The sequence below is a fragment of the Erinaceus europaeus genome, chromosome 16, assembly GCF_950295315.1.
Source record: "Erinaceus europaeus chromosome 16, mEriEur2.1, whole genome shotgun sequence".
NCBI classification, from domain to species: Eukaryota; Metazoa; Chordata; class Mammalia; order Eulipotyphla; family Erinaceidae; genus Erinaceus; species Erinaceus europaeus.
The window spans coordinates 17,918,169-17,940,228 of record NC_080177.1 but is presented as its reverse complement, the minus strand read 5'-3'; the positions used below and the strand labels follow the sequence as shown (position 1 = coordinate 17,940,228).

Sequence of the window (22,060 nt, the reverse complement as noted above, 5' to 3'; positions counted from 1 at the left end):
GGAGAGGGTGTGGGGTCAAAGGACCCTCCTCCCCTGCTGGTGGAATTGTAAATTGGTCCAACCTCTGCGGAGAGCAGTCTGGAGAACTCTCAGAAGACTAGACGACTAGAGCAGTCTGGAGAACTCTCAGAAGACTAGTTTTGAGAACTCTCAAAAGACTAGAAGACTAGAGCCTGCCCTATGATCATGCAATTCTTCTCCTGGGGATATATCCTAAGGAACCCAACATACCCATCCAAAAAATCTGTACATGTATGTTCTTGGCAGCACAATTTGTAATAGCCAAAACCTGGAAGCAACCCAGGTGTCCAACAACAGATGAGTGGCTGAGTAAGTTATGGTATACATACACAATGGAATACTACTCAGCTATCAAAAATGGTGACTTCACCATTTTCAGCCAATCTTGGATAGACCTTGAAAAATTCATGTTAAGTGAAATAAGTCAGAAACAGAGGGTTAATATGGGATGATCTCACTCTCAGGCAGAAGTTGAAAAACAAGATCAGAAGAGAAATACAAGTAGAACCTGAACTGGAATTGACATGTTGCACCAAAGTAAAAGACCCTGGGGTGGGTGGGTGCATGGGGAGAATACAGATCCAAGAAGGATGACAGAGGACCTAGTGGGGCTTGTATTGTTATATGGAAAACTGGGAAATGTTATGCATGTACAAACTACTGTATTTACTGTCACATGTAAAACCTTAGTTCCCCAATAAAGAAATTTCTAAAAAAGAAAAGAAAAAGAAAAAAGGAAAAAAAAAAAAAAGCCAGTGGAAGAGGTAGAATTGTCACGCAGGCACCAAGCCCCAGCTGGTGGCAATAAAAAATTGAAAATACCACAGGCAGTTGCATCAAACTATCTTTTCCTGTAGAAAATTATGAAAACAACTGATGTGTCACTGAAGCCCTTGTGAAAGACCCCAAAATCTGGGCAGCCAAGACCACTATGGCATGAGTTAGAAATAAAACAACAACAAAAAACCAAAACAGTGCTCCTTCTTATCTGATGGTCTGCGACCCAGATGCTGTCACTGTACAGACACCAGTCAACCAGGTCTTTTATGGTCTTCAATAGACTTCTTGGCATGTTTTCTTAGGCTTTCTCTCATTTGAACAAGTTTTGAAAATTGCGGTTTCAAAGTTGAACCTAAAGGAAACTGAGAGTGTTGTTTCTAGCTGGCTGCAAAACTCATAGGAATTGTGCCAGAGGGCCTATTTTCCTGAGGATCCTGCCAGTTTCCAGAGAGCAGAAGCCAGAAGGCTTTCGAGGTAAATATATTCACTTCTGCATGGCTAGAGTTGTTCTGTTACTACCCCACCTGCTTCAGATGAAATCGGATTGGGTTGCATCAACCACATGGTCTGAAATCATCAGCGCACAAATCTCCCAAATAGAAAATGATAAGTTCTATTATAGATAACCTTCTCAGGGCCCAGGCAGTGGTGGACCTGGTTAAGCACACACACACACACTACAGCCCCCAAGGGTACGGGTTCAAGCCCCTTTCCCCCACCTGTAGGGAGAAAGCTTCATGATGATGAAGTAGAGCTACATCTTTATATCTCTCTCCCTCTCTCTCTCTCTCCCTCCCTCCCTTTCTATCTCCCCTCCCCTCTCAATTTCTCTCTGTCTCTATCCAATAATAAATCAATAAAATAAAAGGATTACCTTCTCTTGAGTCAGTGACACTGTGGTAGATGCCAGGGGTTGCCCCCACAGCTGGCCAGCGGTCTGCCCATGCTCTGTGCCCCAGGATGTTTAGTATGTGCTTTGGTAGATGCCACAGAAATTCCAAGAGGAAATGCAAAATGCAGAAACCCATTTCAATTTTAGATGAAGAACAATAGGCAATCTAAAGGTGGTTGGTGAATTATTCATATTTGCATTGTCATTATTTCTTTTTTCCCTTGGATGAAGAGTAAGACATGAGAAATGTAGATCCTGAGCTATTGACAACCAAGAAGACAACACAAGGGTTAGGAAAACCAAAGCTTTAAAAACCCTCCAAAATACCTTTTCGATGGCTATAACTGGATTGGGACTCATTTGCAAGTGTTGATTTAAACACACACACACACACACACACACACACTAAAGTCAGCACCTGTCTTACAAGTCATAATCTACAGGGGTTAGATGTTGGTGCATGCAGAAAGACCTCTAACTTCTACTCAGAAACAGAATCTCCAGGCTAAAAAAGCTCAGTAAATTTAACCTTCTAGAATAAGTTCTATGATGTTTTCCAGCCAAGTTAGAAATACTTTCAGATGGCTGTAAGCTACAAATATTATTGTGTGAACTGTAAACTGCAAATATTAGTCATATGATAAAGCACAAGAAAATATGACTACAAATCTATTTTAGGAAAATAAGTCACCAAAGGCCACTGAAGAGTTGTTGGCTTGGTTCCTGATAGTGTCACATATATAATTTGGAGGGGCTCTCCCCTTTCTTGCTAGATTATCGTTGGCATTTCATTCCTCCCGATTCTGGCTGTTCAGAAGAATGAATGTAGAAGTTGAGCAGCACAATCACTAAATAAAGTTGTGGACAAACTTCTGAAGAAGACATAAAATTAACTTTTGGAAACTTCATTTGCCTATTAAACTTTGTTATTCATCTCTAATATTTTAGGCATTAATACATCTTCACAAAAGAGTTAGAGCTCAACATTCTTAAGTTTCAGTTCAGCCTTCTCTTTCACCCACACCACAATGAATCCTTTCCAATTTCAGTGAGTGTTAAAACAGAAATTAAAGGAATTAACTACTTTTTTTTTCTGAAGTATAACCAGGGAAATCTATGACGAATGAGCTGCCTCGCATACAATTAATTTGGTTTCAAAATTGTATTGCTCAGTAAATTCTACTTTAAAATGTAGTCATTTCTTCAAAATTTACATTTTAAAGATTTATTTTATAATTGGGCAAGATTCATCTTTTACCTTCACCATTAGGCTTTGTCTCACATAGTTAAAGCATTTTAGCATGACTTATAAGAATAGTTTTCTTCTGTCTCTCTGTTTCTTTCTTTAGATTCTTTTCTTTAGATTTCTTTTGATTTTCTCTTGAACAGTAAGAGGCTCAACTGAAAAACAGCGAGAATATTTGTAAGCTGAGGCTTCTATTCTATTTCACTACCACCCCTTTTCACTTTAGTCTAAGGTAAACTCCCTTGCATTTGTCCTATGGGAAAGTGACACCTTTAGAATCTGGTCTAGCTTGCCATCACATTAAGATTTTAGCTTATAAGTAGTGTCCTGAGTATTCTAGGAGTGAGAATCTCTCAGTTAGTTGTCTTTTCATTTAAATAGTTTGCAATCAGACCAGGAAACATAAAGGAATTTAAACTACTAGGAGTGGGCCTGGTAGAGTAAGGACTGTCTTTGAGGTATATCTCCCTCAAAACAATTCAGCCTTTCTTTCATCTGGTCTCTGGAAGGCAATCGTCTTCCAGGTCGCCCAGTCTTAGTCATATCTTCCCATCAGTGTTGGTTGGCATCTTCTAGGATGACTAGGAAGTATGGAGATAGTATTGATGCTTAAACAAAGCAATACTCGACTAGAGATTAAGCTTCATATGTGAAAGCCAAAGCCTTTCCCAGCACACCTAAGAATTCCTTTGTGAGGCCCAGTGAAGATAGTCATACATCTTCAGAAGGAACTAGGACATAAGAATTTCTCCTTTTAGAACCCTCGTAAGGCTAGAAATGGACCTTCTTTATGACCCAGTAATTGTTCTTCTAGGGATATTTCCTTGTCGGGAAATTGTAAGGATGTGGTAGAGCCTGGCAGGGCTTGACCTGAGGAGTGCATCTATCCTGTCAGTCTCTCTCTCTACTGGGAGGTTGAGCAAGAGGGACAGGAGTAACACCAAAGGATTGCCCCATCTTATCAGACTCCCTGCCTCACAAAGCACTCTGCATTCCTGATACTATGGCCTGTTCCCTTATTATCTACATAATCATTGTTTTGCCTGAAAGATCCCCACCCATTCCATTCCTTTGATCTATCTTCTTTCTACACTCAAGACCCTCCCTGCCTGCAGGGTATTATTATTTATCCCACCAGTTAAAACCCTCACAACAGTTGCTAAAGAAGTTACCTTTCCCAGCCCCCTTTTTGCCTTTCTCTGCCCCTTTCCAAACCATGTCAAGCCATTTCCGTTTTCGACTTGCCACTTCTGGATCTGTCTTTTAAAAGCCTTGGCTCTCTGATCCATAAAGAATTGAATTGCCTCGCCCCCATGAGCTCTGTTCATGAGTCATCTCCCTTGCTTCGCTGAGTGAGTAGCAGCCCAGGCTGGCTCTGGTCGCGTTCTCTCCAGCCCAGAGAGTACACACCCAGGAAGAGGCACCCCCATATATAGCCCAGCATATCCTAAGGAGACAGACACACCCATCCAAAAAGATATGTGTACACCTATATTCATAGCAGCACAATTCGTAAATAGCCAAAACCTGGAAACAACCCAGGTATCCAACAATGGATGAGTGGCTTAGAAAGTTATGGTATATATACACAATGAAATACTACTCAGCTATTAAGAATAATAAATCCACCTTATTTGACCCATCTTGGATAGAGCTACAAAGAATTATGTTAGGTGGGGTAGGCCAGAAAGAGGAAGATGAGTATTGGATGATCCCACTCATAAACAGAAGTTGAGAAAGAAAGGGAAACACAAAGCAGCATTTGATTAGGTTTGGAGTATTGCACCAAAGTAAAAAAAAAACTCGGGGGTGGGGGTGGGCTGTGGGGGAGAAGGGTAGATTTTCAGTTCCACTGTAGGGACACAGACCTTTGGTGGCAGGAATGGTGTTAATATATACTCCTATTAACCTATAGTCTTATAAATCATTAATCATATGAGAGGTGAAAAATAGATTTAATATATTTTAAAATATTTATTCATTCCCTTTTGTTGCCCTTGTTTTATTGTTGTAGTTATTATTGTTGTTATTGATGTCATTGTTATTGTATAGGACAGAGAGAAATGGAGAGAGGAGGGGAAGACAGAGAGGGGGAGAGAAAGATAGACACCTGCAGACCTGCTTCACCACCTGTGAAGCGACTCCCCTGCAGGTGGGGAGCCGGGGGCTAGACCCGGGATCCTCAACGCCGGTCCTTGCACTTTGCACCATGTGGCTTAACCCGCTGCGGTACCGCCTGACTCCCAGAGAAGAGTTTTTATAATGAAACAATCTCCAGAACACCTTTTGGCAATTAGTGATCACACACTGACGTCATCACGGTGATTCACATCAATGCCATGTTCAAGTCTCTGGACAAGTTGAGTTTCACATGCCACTGGGGATCTACTTGGCTTAAACTCTTCAGGCTGGGAGTGTGGCAATGGCTGAGGCAAGCCACAGGTGCCAAATGGTTGATTATATTTTCATGACTAATTGCATGCAGTCCTCCATTATCTTCTCACAGCAGAAATAATATCTAGCTGTTGGAGAGTTCTGTCAATTTCCCTTGCAGTTCCCCCAAGGTCGGTGAGATCCCTTCTAGGTAAAGGGATCACTCTATTAGCCCCATTCTCTAGCAGTTAGTTTTTGGTCTCAGGCTTTGTGAAAGCCTGTCTCTCTTTACATTTCTGCTTCAACAGACCATTTGCAAACCAGACTTTCTCCAGTCCTTATTTCTTTCAAGGTGCCTAATCCAAACCTAGAAGGCAAGAAATGCTGGCTCTCTAAACAAATCCATTAACAACCTCCCTCCTCCCCTCCCCATAAATCCTACTAGGCTTGGGGTCTCTTTCCATCTTCTCCCTTCTTTGGAATAAAACTACTAACTTAAGACACAAGACAGGAAATGCTGGCAAGGCCACAGTACATTGACACCACTGATTAGAACATCATGAGAAAGTAGCAGCAGGGCCCATGTCAGAGAAAAGCTTCGTTGCTGAACTGCCTCATCATCCAGAGCTGGGAAGGTCTTGCTTATGTTGCTGTGAACTGACTCCAAATCTGGAGCCATGAGACCTCTGAGCAGGTGTTGGTCCTACAGAAATTTGAGTGGGGTGAGGGGGCAAGTCATCTAGGTGTCACAGACAAGGTGTTCTGTAGAAAGCAGTGGAAGGGGTGGGGGAGATAGCACAATGGTTATGCAAAAAGACTCATGCTTTAGACTTTAAGGTCCCAGGTTCAGTTCCCTGAACCACCACAAGCCAGAGCTGAGTACTGCTCTGATAAAAATAAAATAAAATTAATAAAATACAATAAAAATAAAGTAGGCTAGGCAGTGGTGCAGCTGGCTGAGTACACACATTACAATGCACAAAGAACTGTGTTCAAGACCCCAGCCCCCACCTATAGAGGGAAATCTTCACTGATGATAAAGCAGTACTGCAGGTATCTCTTTCTCTATCTCCCCTTCCCCTCTTGATTTCTCTCTGTCCTAGCAAATAAAGAATAAACAAAATGTAGTAAGTAAATAAATGGAAGCAGGGGAGGATCTCCTTTCACTTCAAAGACTTTGAAGATGTCACCTTTGTCCATGAACTTAATCATATCCGTTGGTAGCATCCCAGCCCCCACCATCCCGCTGTCCTAGCCTCACCGGCAGGTGTCCACCAGCTGGTCCAGCTCTGGGCAGCTGCACTCATACATGTCCCGACAGCTCACGTGGCTTTGGTTCATTAACTCCCCCAGCAGCTGGACCATGTTGCCAGGCGCTTCCTCACATATCTTCTTAAACTGGAGCACTCGTGCAGCCTCACTGTACACATGCTTTGCCCGCTGGTAGAGTTTGAAGATGGGCACTTGAAAAGAAAGGAGATGGAGATCAAGGTTAGACAGAGTTCCTGGAGGGACGGGCAGTGGCACACCCAAGGATCAGGGTTCAAACCCCCCTCCCCAATCTCCACCTGAAGGGGGTAAAGTTCACAAGAGGTATTAACAGTGCTACAGGTTCTCTCTCTCTCTCCATCTCCCCCTTCCCTCTCAATTTCTCTCTGTCCTGTCAAATAAAAGAAGTTCCTGGACAACCCAGTGCAAGGCAAAATACAGATACAGAGAACTTGTATGTCCATCTTCATTATCAATAGCTTAGATTTTAAATACTCTCTCACTGACAGAGTTCTTGATTGTCTAAATGTCTTTGTATTGTATTTTTAACTTCTTTGTGGTACTAAATATAATACGGTAAGTATACTTTTCACTTTATTCAACTTACCCAGACATGTGCACACAGATGTGTGCAGGCTGATTCATGTCATAGCAAATGACGGAAGCAGTGATATGGACTTAAGAATGCCTACAGGTCCAAGAAGGATTCAGAGGACCTAGTGGGGGTTGTATTGTTATATGGGAAACTGGGGAATGTTATGCATGTACAAACTATTGTACTTACTGTTGAATGTAAAACATTAATTCCCCAGTAATAAAAAAATAATAATAATAAGTAAAAAAAAAAAAAAAAAGAAGAATGCCCTACATGCCACTTTCAAAGGTGTAGTTCTCACGGCACTGGCTATGGGCATCACAGTGGCTGACTGACAATTGAGTCACGTCCTTCGGGTCACATATCCAGAAAATGACTTGGAACACAACAGATTAAGATGCTTGGCCTTAAAGCCACATCCCTTCCACTGTACCCATCAAAAAGACCACTGAAAACTGCTTATATATCTGAAATTCTAGCTATAGAAATTACACTAGGACTTTGGTGCTAGGCACAGAGGTGCCTATATTGGGCTGTGAGAAAAGTCACGATGTGCTATTCTGTTTCTTAGGCAAAAATGCATCGTAATTTTTCTGACAACCCAATACATAAAAAGGTCTAAAGCTGTACTCCCCACATTTTTACAGTACTGTAAAGGTATGGTAAATCAATAAAATAATAAAATTGTATCCTAGAGATAAGCACAGATAGATATAATACATACACACACACACACACACACACACACACACACACACACACACACACACACACACACACACATATATGAGAAAGTAAGAGCCCAGGGGGTGCAGAAGATTGTTCACTCAGTAGAGTACACACTTTACTATGAGTGAGGACCCAGGTTCAAGTCCCTGGTCACCACATGGGAGCATTTGCATAGGATAAGCTTTCACAAACAGTGGAACAGTGGTATGGTTCTCTCCTCTTTCCTCTCTCACCTTTTATCTAAATAGAAAAAAAAATGGATTCTGCCAGGAGCAGTGGAATCACAAAGGCATGGAATACCACCAGTAACCCTAGTAGGTATATATATTATATATATATAATACATATAATATATATATAATGTTTAAAAATACAAATAAAATGAAATAAATAATCAGGGGGTCGGGCCATAGTGCAGTGAGTTAAGTGCACATGGTGTGAAGCACAAGGACCGGCATAAGGATCCCAGCTCAAGCCCCCAGCTACCCACCTGCAGGGGAGGGGTGAAGCAGGTCTGCAGGTGTCTATCTTTCTCTCCCCCTCTCTGTCTTCCCCTCCTCTCTCCATTTCTCTCTGTCCTATCCAAGAACAATGACAGCAGTGACAACAACAATAATAATAACAACAACAATGATGAACAACAAGGTCAACAAAAGGGAAAAAATGGCCTCCAGGAGCAGTGGATTTGTAGTTCAGGCACCGAGCCCCAGCAATAACCTTGGAGGCAAATAATAATAATAACCCAAATATCTAATAACAGGAGATTGTTTTATTTTTCTACAACCACTGAAAAATATTAGTGCTATAAAAGTTCATCTTCTAAAAACAATTTACTACATAAAAATGCTTATTAAGTGCAAAATCTATTTTGTTAATGGTTTTTCTTTCTTTTTTGATAGATACGAAAATTGAGGGAGTGGAGGGAGATAAGGAGAGAGAGAAGCTTCCCCTCTGCAGGTAGGGACTTGAACCCTGGTGCTTGAGCATAGTAATATATGTGTTCAACCAGGTAAGCCCATGACCAAAGCACCACTTAGCTCTGGCTTATGGCTGTGTAAAGGCATGAACCTGGGACCTCTGAGCCTCAGATATCAAAGTCTGCTGCATCGCTGCTAGGTTATCTCCCTGGCCCCCCGACACATCTCTGCATGCCCCTGATTACCCACAGTTGCTCTGACTTCATTTACAGAAAGATGTAATATCACTGTGATTGTGTGTATAGTACTATCCACTCCCTTGAAATAATAGCAGAGACTTACCAATTTCATCCATGTTCAACAGTGGCTGAACTCAAGGAATAAGTCAGAAAAACTCGGATTTCTCATGGCAGACTTCTAGCTTAGTAGAAAGAGGCAGGCCAACAGTCAACAGATCTGTCCTTTCTTCTGAACTACGTACCCCACTGAACCCCCACAAGGTTCTGCCACCCTCCAATCTAACATTCCATGAACCCCTGTGAAGAACTCCCCCTTGCTATATTTTGTAAAGGGGATGATAACTATGGTCTTGACCCTGAGTGAGCCCCAATTTCCATTCACTGTCCTGTCATGACTTGCACAAATTGACTCCAGGTTCCTCTGCTGTCTAGATCAGAGAAAAGGAAAAGATCAAAAGAACAGTGTATGCACTTGGTTGAGTTTACAGGTTGCCATGCAAAAGAATATAGGGAAAAGAGAACTTGGCTAGAGAATTTTCCTTTGCCTTTTTTTTTCTTTGCTTCCAGGGTTACTATGACTGGGGCATGGTGCCTGCACTGCAAATCCACTGCTCCCAGGAGTTGGGCGGTAGCACAGTGGATTAAGCACACATGGTGCAAAGTGAAAGGACCAGCACAAGGATCCTCGTAAGGATCCCGGTTCAAGCCCCCGGCTCCGCACCTGCAGGAAAGTCGCTTCACAAGCGGTGAAGCAGGTCTGCAGTTGTCTATCTTTCTCTCCCCCTCTCTTGTCTTTCCCTCCTCTCTCCATTTCTCTCTGTCCTATCCAACAACAATGACAACAACAACAGCAACAATAACTACAACAATAAAAAACAACAAGGGCAGCAAAAGGGAAAATAAATAAATAAATATAATTTTTTTTAAATCCACTGCTCCTGAAAAAGAAACCATCTTTTCCAGTTTATTGCCTAGGATAGAAAGGAATTGAGAGAGGAGGCAGAAAAGGAGAGAGCCAGACACCTGCAAATCTGCTTTGCCATTTGTGAAGCATCCCCCCCTGTGAGATGGTTAGGTCTTCACTTCAAAAGAACATGAATAAAACAACTGTTTAGTACAAAAATTCTTTTTATAAATTGTTATCTATGACCCCCCCCCCCGTGGCCAGTAGTTTTGTATTCTTTAGGTCAGCTCCTTGCAGTGCTTGCTAATCCTCCAGCAGAGACCCTCAGACTCTCTCCCTCCTTTCCTTATTTAGGCAATGAGGAGATTGTGAGCTCTGAAGCCCAGCCCAGGGGTGGAGGAGACAGTTCTGTGTCAGGTATAAACAATGGGAAAAGGCTGAGGGGGGCGCACTGCGGCCTGATGGGCACTGTTGGTGGCGCGCCCTTTTGCAAAAGAATACATGTCTTGCTTCAACTCCTTATTTTTTGGGATGTCATTTACAACACCCCTGCTGGTGGGGAGCCACTCGGGGGAGGGGGGGTCCTTGTGCTTAGTACTTCGTGTGCTTAACTGGGTGTATCATCACCTGGCCCACAGAGAATTTTTCTTATATTATGCTTTCTTAACCTAATAGTCGTTTTTAATAAAGTTTGTTGTTGACCTTTTCTTAGGTCACTTTACTGGGGAAACATTGGCTTGCTTACTTATTGCTGTCATAGGTGTCTAATTTCACATCTCTCCATGATGTCAGAGAATTTATCCCAACCTCCCTCCTTACAGAGCAAGCTCCAGACACAACTCTTCCTAAACTGGAAGACACTGAACATCCACTCGAAGCAACTATTTCTACATAATGCTCTCCTCCAAATTCTGCCTCCACACTCCTCTTTCCTAGATTTTTATTACTTCTTCAGAATTATTTCGATACCTTGCTTATGAACAAACACACTCTTAAATTTCAGGTTGTGTCTTCCTCCTCTACAGCAAAGTCCTCTCAACTCCTACAGGCAGCCAATGCTAGAGGAAATGACTCGCCATTCTTGGGATTTATGTAAAAGTGTAGTAATTATAAGGGTGGGAATAGATTTCCTGTAAATTAGTAAAGAATGAGAAGTTCTCTTTCAAAATTTCTCAGTTGAGACATCCTGGGTATTTAAATGTACGGTTAACTATTTGCATCAATGAAATGAAGCAAATTCATGTGACTTTGTCTATTCTCTTTCAAAGGAGTCCTAAATGCAGTCATCAAATCTAATCAATTCTTCTTTTGCAATGTCTTGTAATCATCCCCTCCTCCTGTCATTTCTGAAATTCACATTTATTTCCTTTCTTACTTGAACAATTTTACAGCGCTCTCTGAATTGATATTCCCATTTGAATTTCTTCCCCCCACCACTCACTTTGAAGTTGAGTTAAGCTGCCAGACTGAGCTCTTAGGGCACAGCTTTCAGCATGTTACTGCCCAGTGTTTGTCATAGTCCCAAGTTCCTGCACTTACTAAGCTCAGTCTGACAGGAACTCTCCTATTCAGTCAACTTGGCCTGGTTGCAGTTACCCAAGCACTCCCTCCTTCTAGGTACAGTCATCATTAGTCCATACAAATATTAACATCCTCCCCTTTCTTAGTCAACATTTTGAAGTTTTCTGAAGGTTTAGCTTCAGTTTTAAATCTCCACTCTAATCATGGTGGCCCCAGTTGGGAACAATCTCTTCACCCTGAATCTGCATCACACTTGCAGTCCAAGGCACTTATTTGGTGGTTGTCATATGTTCTGTAGGAGCTCTTTCTCAGACCTTTGCAAAGTGTTTTTTGCTGTAGTCCAGGAAGTGGTACAGTGGATAAAACACTGGACTTTCAAGCATGAGGTCCTGAGTTCAATCCCTGGAAGCACATGTACCTGAGTGATGTCTGGTTCTTTCTCTCCCTCTCCTATATTTCTCATTAGTAAATAAATATATTTTTTTAAAAGTTTGTCAGCTGATAAAAACCAACCCAGTCTTCTAGATCCATGCATTTCAACATTACAACCTCTCTTCTTAGCACCATCAGCAGTGCCCTATGACAGGTACTCAGTGAGTGTTTGCTGCTGTTGCTGAGACTTGAGACTTCACTTTAAATCCCAACTTAGAAATCAAGAGTTTCATCAGGCACAATTGCTTAAGAAATTAGTACCAGTCTTTGCAGCTTGCTGAAGATTCACTGCCACTGAACCTGGAACTAGTGAAAGCAAGTACAGATGACAAATAAAAAAAAGAAACACAGAAGCAGAAGTAGAATAAGACCACACATTCTGAGATCACCTGAGAACTCAACAAGACAAGACTTAGAATGCTTTGGGAACCCACCATGTCATGGGTGAGTGCAAACACATGTGGCTCATGGACAGAGAGGGGCCTAAGGAAAGATTTCTGGGGTTGAAAGCCCATACCTACTCAGGAGCAACTGGTAACAGTTCTGCAGTTTCCAGTTGAGGCACCACCTCTGATCTGAATTATATTAACAAATAAACTGCTTATGGGAGGAGAGGATCCCTAAGGCTCAACAAATGCAACTGTGAGTCTTCATTGCTACTGTCCCTGGAGGCTGGAGCAGCAGTGGGGAGGCCCTGTGCTGACATGGGGTAGGGGCAGAGACCTGTTTGGGCAATTCAAAAGAAGGCATACACTTCCAGTGGGGCTGTATAGTGGGAGCTTTTCACATTGTTCTCCCAAGGAATTTGGAAACACATTGAATAATTGCCACAGAACCCATAGAGTACAAATAGGATTTGTTTAAAAAGTCACAGGGCCAGGGACTGCTGCACTTCTTGGCTCTGACTGCTGTCAGAGAAGCTGAATTGGGCCTGGGGCTTTGGACCCTTGGGGCATGGGAATCTCTTTGCATAGCCACTGTGCTACTCTTCCCCCACCCTGTTTTATCTCTAGGTTAGGACTGAGTAATTAAGCTAAAAAGTCTGTTCACAGTTAAAAAGCTCACAGGTTCCCATAGCCTACAGGGAAGATAAAGAACAAAAGAGGGTTTAACAGCCACCATGCTTTACCTCAAGGATTGTGTTTCACCTCAAGGATTGAGACAACATTGAAACAACTGTTAATTTCCATAACTGTGAACTCTTTAAGTACCATATTTAGACACAAATCAATCCAGCCAAGTGTGACTAGTGAACTGAATAGTAATGAGAGAGGGACCGCATAACACACCATATACAATAGTTAAAACAAGAAACAACATTGGAGAAATGAGCCAGGAAAAAAGCCCAGGTGGAAGCACATAAGAATAAGGACAAGATCCAAATACTAATTGAAGTATTAGTCACAGGAGTAAGGAAAGAGTTTGAAGGTAGTATCATCAGAAACGGTGAGACAGAAAATGAGACTACAAAAGAAAACACTATCTTGAGGTGATAGAGAGCTGAAATAGTTGAGCTCAGAGCACAACTATCTGAACAAGATAATACAGTCTAAGAGAACAACTAGCTGAATAAGCTAATACAGTATCAGAAAAGGGTAACAAAATAGCTGAGCTACAGAAAACAACAGAGGGGAGAGAACAGAATGAGGCAGAAAACAGAATTAGCAAGATTGAGGATGAATTAGAGAAAACTAAGAAGTATGAGGTCTCAAAAAGATTAAGAGATACTGAAAACATCAACAGAGACATATGGGATGACTTCAGAAGAAATAATATACACATTATTGGCTTGCCAGAGGAAGAAAGAGAGGGAGAGGAAGAAAGCATTCTACAGGACATAACAGCTGAGAACTTCCCTAATCTAGACAATATAAAAGAAAAGGTTCAAGAGGCCCAGAGGGTCCCAAACAGAATTAACCCAGACTTAAAGACATCAAGACACATCATATATTTAGAATGAAAAGGAATAAGGATAGGGAAAGGATCTTGAATGCTGCAAGAAAAAAACAAAGATTCACCTACAGAGAAAAACCCATAACATTAACATCAGATTTCTCCACACAAACACTATAGGCCAAAAAGGAATGGATATATATATGAGAAAGGATTTCAACCAAAACTACTGTATCCTGATAGACTGTCATTCAAACTAGACGGAGGCCTAAAAACCTTCTCAGACAAGCAACAGTTGAAGGAATCAACTATCACCAAGCCTGCCCTGCAAGAAGTTCTGAAAGGTCTCTCATAAACAATCATATCACCATAAACATGCCATATGTCAGAACACTCAAATTTTAGAATAATGGCATTAAAGTATCTACATTCTATAATGTCAATAAATGTCAAAGGCCTGAATTTACCTATTAGAAGGCACAGGATAGGAAGATGGATCAGAAAACACAACCCAACAATATGTAGTCTGCAGCACAACAACAAGACAACACAGACTCAAAGTGAAAGGATGGAAAACTACCATACAAGCCAATGGACCACAAAAAAGGGTGGGAACAGCTATTCTCAATCTGACATGATAGACCTTAAATAAAATTTTAAAAGATAAGGATGGACATTACTTAATGCTCAGAGGATCAGTCAATCAAGAGGACTTAACAATTATTAACATCTATGCACCCAAGGAGAAACCATCTAAATACATCAAACATCTATTGAAAAAGCTACAGCAATATATTAACAGCAACACAGTAATAGTAGGGGATTTCAACACTCCTTGGATGTTAGTCCAGAAACTATCAAATACTTAGAGGAAAATATTGGCAGGACTCTTTTCCATCTAAATTTTAAAGGCACCCTCAATGAAATCCAATTATTAAAAAAAAATAGTTGAACAATAAACACAAAGCAAGACTTGGACTGGGTCTGGTGTGTTGCACCAAAGTAAAGGACTCTGGGGTTTGGGGGAAGGGTTGTAGTCCTGGAACATGATGGCAAATGAGGGCCTGGAGGGGATGTGTTGAACTGTTATGTGGAAAACTGAGAAATGTGAACAGGCGTAGATGGCATAATGGTCATGCAAAGAGAGTCTTATTCCTGAGGCGCCAAAGTCTCCGGTTCATGGTGAATTCTCCTTCTTTACCCCATCTTGGATGGAGCTCATATATATCATGTTAAGTGAGATAAGTCAGACACAAAAGGATGAATATGGGATTATCTCACTCATAGACAGAAGTTGCAAAAATAAGATCAGAAGGGGAAACTCTAAATAGAACTTGGACTGGAGTTGGTGTATTGCACCAAAGTAAAAGACTCAGGGGTTGGGGGTAGGGTTTGGGTCCTGAAACATGATGGCAGAAGAAGATCTAGTGGGAGTTGTATTGTTATGTGGAAATGTTATGTATGTACAAACTATTGTATTTTACTGTTGACTGTAAACCATTAATCCCCCAATAAATAAATTAAAAAAAAAATCACACGTTCTGTTCCATTTGTAGCCAGGTTGCATGAATCAGCCCACACTGCAATGTGAATTGGCTATCTCCATCAAATGGGAATATCATTTATTTTATAGTCTGGCTTAAAAATACTCCAAGCAAGAAAGATATATCAATACCCACTACTACTGACACACACTGCCAGCAAAAATGCACTGTCTGAAGCAACAGTACTGATAGATTTAACAATAACAGTTCATCAGAGTCCCTGTAAAGGGGAGAGAAATGATAGGTCACTGACTGGTTTATCTGTGCCTGAGGCAGTACTTCATAGGTGTTTGTATAATCCAAGTGGTAGAATAAATAACGTGAGAGAAAGTAAAAATAATTTTGGTAACTGTACTTTAAGGTTGTTCTCTGTGAGAAAACACTTTAAAAATGCATGTACTTACTGGCATAAAATAATGTAATTATGTAAAACATTGTATTTGGAATGGTGTAACAATTGTATGTAATATACAAGACTTTCTGATAAGTAGATTTCATTCTGGAAAGATAAAATAACTTTAACTATAATAATGAGATAAAAAGTGTGTGTGGGGGGGAGATTGTTCTTCATTTAAGCTAAGGTTGAAAAAAAAAAAGAGATGTTTAAAACACTAGATTATAGGGACCAGGTGGTGACGCATGTAGTTAAATGCACATATTACCAATGATAAGGACACCAGTTCAAGCCCCCTCTGCAGGGAGGATGCTTTAAAAGCAGTAAGGCAGGTCTGTAGGTGACTATCTTTCTCCCTTCTTTCTTTCTTTCTTTCTTTCTTTCTTTCTTTCTTTCTTTCTTTCTTTTTAAACTTTATTTATTATTGGATAGAAACAGAGAGAAATTGAGGGGAAGGGAAGATAGAGAGGGAGAGAGACAGAGAGACACCTGCAGCCCTGCCTCACCACTCGTGAAGCTTTCCCCCTGCATGTGGGGACCAGAGGCTTGAACCTGGGTCCTTGCGCACTGTAGTGTGTGCGCTTAACCAGGTGCACCACCACCCGGCCCCCTTTTTTTTCTTTTTTTTAATATTTATTTATTCCCTTTTGTTGCCCTTGTTGTTTTATTGTTGTTGTTATTGTTGTTGTTAGGACAGAGAGAAATTGAGAGAGGAGGGGAAGACAGAGGGAGAGAGAAAGACAGACACCTGCAGACCTGCTTCACCGCCTGTGAAGTGACTCCCCTGCAGGTGGGGAGCTGGGGGCGTGAACTGGGATCCTTACACCAGTCCTTGAGCTTTGCGCCAAGTGCACTTAAGCTGCTGAGCTACAGCCCGACTCCCTCTTTTTTTTTTTTAATATTTTATTTATTAATGAGAAAGATAGGAAAGAAAGAGCCAGACATCACACTGGTACATGTGCTGTCAGGAACTGAACTCAGGACCTCATGCTTGAGAGTCCAACACTTTATCCACTGCGCCACCTCCTGGACACTCTCTTCTTTCTATCTCCCTCTCCTCTCTCCATTTCTCTCTGTCCTATGCAATAAAATAGAAAAAAAAAGGAGGGGGTCCTTGCACATTACATGTTGTAATGTGCAAGGACCTGGGTTCAAGCCCCCAGTCCCCACCTGCAGGTGGAAAGCTTTACAAGTCATGAAGCAGGGATGCAAGTGTCTCTTTCTCTCTCCCTTTCAACCTCCCCTGCTCTCTCAATTTCTGGCTGTATCTATCTAATAAATAAAGTTAATAAAAAAATTAAGGAAAAAATGGCCAACAGGAGTAACTGAGCCCCAACTATAACCCTGGTGACAATTAAAAACAAAAAAAACTAGGACTATCTTTCAGTTTTACTCATGAACTGTTTTACCTCCCATAATCACAGGCAAGTTACTAAATCAGAGCAATGGGCGAGGTAGTAGGAGTGGAAACTATTAGCTCATTTTTACTGTAATGCCCCCTGGATGTAGAAATGACCTAGTTTCCTGGCACGGTGAAACAGCATCCACTGTGAGCATAAAGCAGAGCTACTGTCCTAACAAATCACTGCACCAAGAGACAACATACAAAGTGGCTATTTGCCGGACTTAAATGATTTCAAATACAACATCTAGTACAGTGAAGAAAGTGCTGTGTGAATCTGTCACATGGATCTGACAGTTATTAACATTTTTCCATAGTTGCATCATTCAACTGATATTTTGTAGAAGCGTTTTGCAGTAAGTTATAGATGTATGTAACTTTTTCTCCCTACGTACTTGGGTGTGCATCTCTATAAAGTTAAGGTGTTGTTTTCTAATAGAACCTCCACAACACTGTCACGTCGAACAAAATACCAATCATCCCTTGATGTCACGTTCAGTCTATTTTAAGTTTTCTCAGCTACTTTAGTTCCCACTGATTTACACCAAGATTCTAGTAAAGTCTACATATCAGATTCAGCCATTTATTCGGTGTCTAACGAGACTTGAGGATTTACATTGTTTTTAAAGATTTGCTTGTTTATTTATCTTTATGGCAGAATGAGAGAGGAAAAAAAACAGCACTGCTCAGCTCTGACGTACATGGTGGCAGAGATCAAACTTGCACATCACGTATGTTAGTCCTACACTCTACTGCTGAGAATCACCCTCACTCGGCAGTGGTTTTTGATACTCTAGGGTCTCAGTTATATCACACACACACACACACACACACACACACACACACACACACACACACACACACACACATTTTTATGGCTCTATCTTGTACACAAACTCAAACTAGGAAATTTCTGGTTTGGTTCTGTTAGGATTTCACCCTTAACATTAAATATTCTGAAGCAGAAACTGTCTAGAGAGATGTTTTCTATTACATTAGATCCAGGGACTGGAGTCTTGAATTGGGATGAGAATCAGTCAGAAGGCACTGCACAGAGAACCAGTACTCCACCAACCTGGCATCTGCTGGTGTCTGTTCTCTGCTGCAGAGTGTTTCCCAGCACGACTTCTGAGTAGGACTGTCTAACGCGAGCTCGTGCAAGGCATTCTGAAGGTGCATGAGAGATTGCCACGGCTCATACTCCCTGAACGGTAGTAACTCAGAGAACAAGGGAAAGGGCAGAGAGGGCATGTGTTTCTAATCGTAATAGAAGAATCTTGCCAAAGGCTACAACAGATTTGGAGACCACCTTTTGGGAGAGAAAAGCAGTGCTGTGTTGACTGGATATCACAAATGCTCTCTGGATCCAGCTTTCTGGCTTGTGTGTTGGCAACGTATCAGGTCTCTGTTGTGCAGACACAGAAAATCTAAGAGAAGCTGAAACTTTATCCATAACAGCTTTCTTCCCTGTCCAGTTAACTTTAAAACTAGATGGCCCATCAGTCTATAGGTTCTTAGAATCCTTGAGAGTAATTATTATATTAAAGGATGAAGACAGTTTCTCTTTTTTTTTTTGTCATTGAGTTAATACTTTATAGTAAGGTTGTTGGCACATGAGTACAGTTTATCTCCCCATCATAGGTGTGAAAGTTGTTTCTTACTGTGTTTATTGCATACATGGTTACTTCTAACGTAAAGTCAACTTAAGAATATAATGCCAGGGGAGTCGGGCGGGTTAAGCACATGTGGCACAAAGCTCAAGGACTCGCGTAAGGATCCTGGTTCCAGCCCCCAGCTCCCCACCTGCAGGGGAATCCCTTCACAAGTGGTGAAGCAGGTCTGCAGGTGTCTATCTTTCTCTCCCCCTGTCTGTCTTCCCCTCCTCTCTTCATTTCTCTCTGTCCTATCCAACAATGACATCAATAATAGCTACAACAATAAAAACAAGGGCAACAAAAGGGAATAAATAAATTTAAACAAAAATAAAAAAAAGAATATACTGCCAGATGCATTTTCTGTGAAGCTACTAGTACCCCTTTTAATCATGGGAAATCCAAGGCTTTGAGAAACCAGGCAGTGGCACACCAGGTTAAGTGCACACACTACAGCACGTAAAGACTTGGGTTTAAGCCCCTGGTCCCCACCTGCAAGGGAAAGCGTCATGAGTGATGAAGCAGGGTTGCAGACATCTCTCTGTCTTTCTCTCTTTCTATCTCCACCTCCCCCTCTCAATTTCTATCTGTTTCTATCCATAAATAAATACATAAATAAACCAGGATATTTCATATAGATATTGGAACACTGACTCTCTTCAGCATTAATTACTGGATTATTCTGAATGTATGATAAACTCAAGTGTTGTTAAGTAACTTTGCTGTGCACTAATTTTTGTCTGTTTGCTTTGTTAACTCTAAGTTTTCCTCTGCCTACAGTCCACTGTGCAGGATCCTGTTGTAAGACCCATTGTGGCAACTATTTTATTGTCCTGAGAGGCTTTTGCCCCATGATTTTGAGGGGACTAGGCCCTCCATGTCATTTACGTGTCCAATGCCATAGCTTCAAGGAGACTTTCCACCAACTCCTCCACCTACATATTGTCTCCACTCCATTTTATTCTCCCAACACTTATCACCGTCCAGTTTTCATGTGTGTTCATTTGCTCACTGGTCTGCGATTAGCTCCCACCTTTAGAAGGTCAGCTTTGGGAAGAGAAAGAACCTTGTCTAACTTCTATTCTACTATTTCCTCAGCAGCTAAAACATAGTCTGACACATTGTAGGGACTCAACCAGTCTCTGTTTCTTCTTCTTTCTCCTTCTTCTCCTTCTCCTTCTCCTTCTCCTTCTCCTTCTCCTTCTTCTTCTTCTTCTTCTTCTTCTTCTTCTTCTTCTTCTTCCAATTTCTTAATTTGTTTAATTCCTTGTCTTTGTAATAGACTCACACTAAAACACATCTAAATAATTGTTGTGGGGGGGGGAAAGGGAATCTATCATAGGCAGAATTTAAGAAATATGAACAGAAAGGGGAAACATAAAACACAAACTGCTAGCTAGTATATTGCACCGAAGCAAAGAACTCTGGGAAAGGAGGGCAGAGATGGGGATAAGGGGTGGAGGCCTTCAGATCCTTGTACGTGACAATGGACCTAATTTGGGAATGAAAGTGTTTTGCAGATACCTGTCTTGCTGAGATGGGAAATTGTACTCATTGTGCCATAAACCATTAACTTCCCAATGAAAAGAGAAAAGAAAAGTAAGAAAGGAGAGGAAAGAAAAGGAAAGGAAAGGAAAGAAAGGAAAAGAAAGGAAAGAAAAAAAAGAAATAGGGGATACAGAGAAGACCTACCTACCACATTGGCAATTATACTTACTAACCCTTTCACCAAAATGTGGGAAGGAATTGTTAAAGACTTAGAAAGTGAGTTTACAATTAGTGAATGCCAGTGCTCAGATTATACCTATTATCACAAGCAACAGAGCTGTTTTTATTATATTTCACTTCACAGATGTGGGGGAGGGAGGAAATGTCTAAAACAAACACAATGTGTTTCAAATAAAAGGGGAGGAGAAGAACTAGATCATCATAACCAGTCCAAGTGATTTTTTTTTCTTTTATACAATCTTTAGAACAAAGAGGTGTTTACCAACTTCTTGAACTGGTAACTACAGTGGCTTCTAGTCAGAACCCGTCTCTGACCAGTGAATCTAAACCAGAGATGTGCCTGGTTATTTTGTTGTACGTTTGACGAACAGGATAAGGAAATTCTAGCAGAAAGAACCATGTACCAATTTCCACTTAAAGCACCAAGAGCAGCAGGTCAACAGCAGAGGGAGTGAGGAAGTAAATTTTAGTCTCTGAGGGAGTGGGGGGGGGGGGTAGCACAGCGGGTTAAGCACAGGTGGCGCAAAGCACAAGGACCAGCATAAGGACCCCAGTTCAAGCCCCCAGCTCTCTCCACTTCTCTCTGCCCTATCCAACAACAAATGACATCAACAACAATAATAATTACAACAATAAAAAAAGAAAATGAAAAAAATACATAGAAAAAAGCTTCAGTAGAACACTGCATTATGTCTTCTTTAGAAATGTATTCCAGGAGTCCGGTGGTAGCATAGCAGGTTAAGTGCACGTGGTGCAAAGCATAAGGACCGGCATAAGGATCCTGATTCCAGCCACCAGCTCCCCACCTGCAGGGGAGTCGCTTCACAGGCAGTGAAGCAGGTCTGCATGTCTCTACCTTTCTCTCCCCCTCTGTGTCTCCCCCTCCTCTTTCCATTTCTCTCTGTCCTATCCAACAACGATGACAACAATAATAATAATTACAACAATAAAACAACAAGGGCAACAAAAGGGAATAAATAAATAAAACAAAAGAAGTTTAAAAATAAATTTAGTCTCTGAAATTGCCCCACCGATTTAACTGCAAATTCTGCACTCAAGAGCTGGTAGCCTCCTCCTAATTACCTCATCTTCTACTATGTGTGATGCCAAAAGGGAAACTAACAGTAATGAAGTTATTTTGATACATCAAAAGGAGCGTCCACAAAAATTAAAAGGCAATCTCAAAATTGGTAGATGATAACTGCACATCAAACATCCAACGAACGAAGGGTTGATATCCAAAATACATAGAGAAATCATGCAACTCAACAACAACAACCAAAAAAAAAAAGTGACCCAATAAAAATTATGGGAAAAAAAAAAAACAAAAAAAACCTACATCAAAAAAGACTGGGAACAAGTGCCAAGAATGTTGAGAAAAGGAAATTCTGAAACACTAATGGTGAGATGAGAATACAGACTGTTGTAGTCCTTGTGGAAAACAATATGAAGTTTCCTTAAAAACTAAAAGTGGAAATGACTTACGTGCCACTCCTAGATATTTATCCGAAGGTCATAAAAACACCAAT

The 22,060-nt window shown here is 41.1% G+C and overlaps 1 protein-coding gene across 4 annotated transcripts in view; it reads right to left on the bottom strand.

Annotated features, from left to right (window-relative positions):
* Positions 1-22,060, bottom strand: part of GALK2 (galactokinase 2) — a 197,387-nt gene that overhangs the window by 18,482 nt on the left and 156,845 nt on the right. For all 4 annotated transcript variants that reach the window (XM_060174638.1, XM_060174640.1, XM_007517331.3 and 1 more), the window contains one exon: positions 6,574-6,775. In XM_060174638.1, coding sequence (XP_060030621.1) covers positions 6,574-6,775 — 202 coding nt within the window. The remainder of the gene's footprint in view (positions 1-6,573; positions 6,776-22,060) is intronic.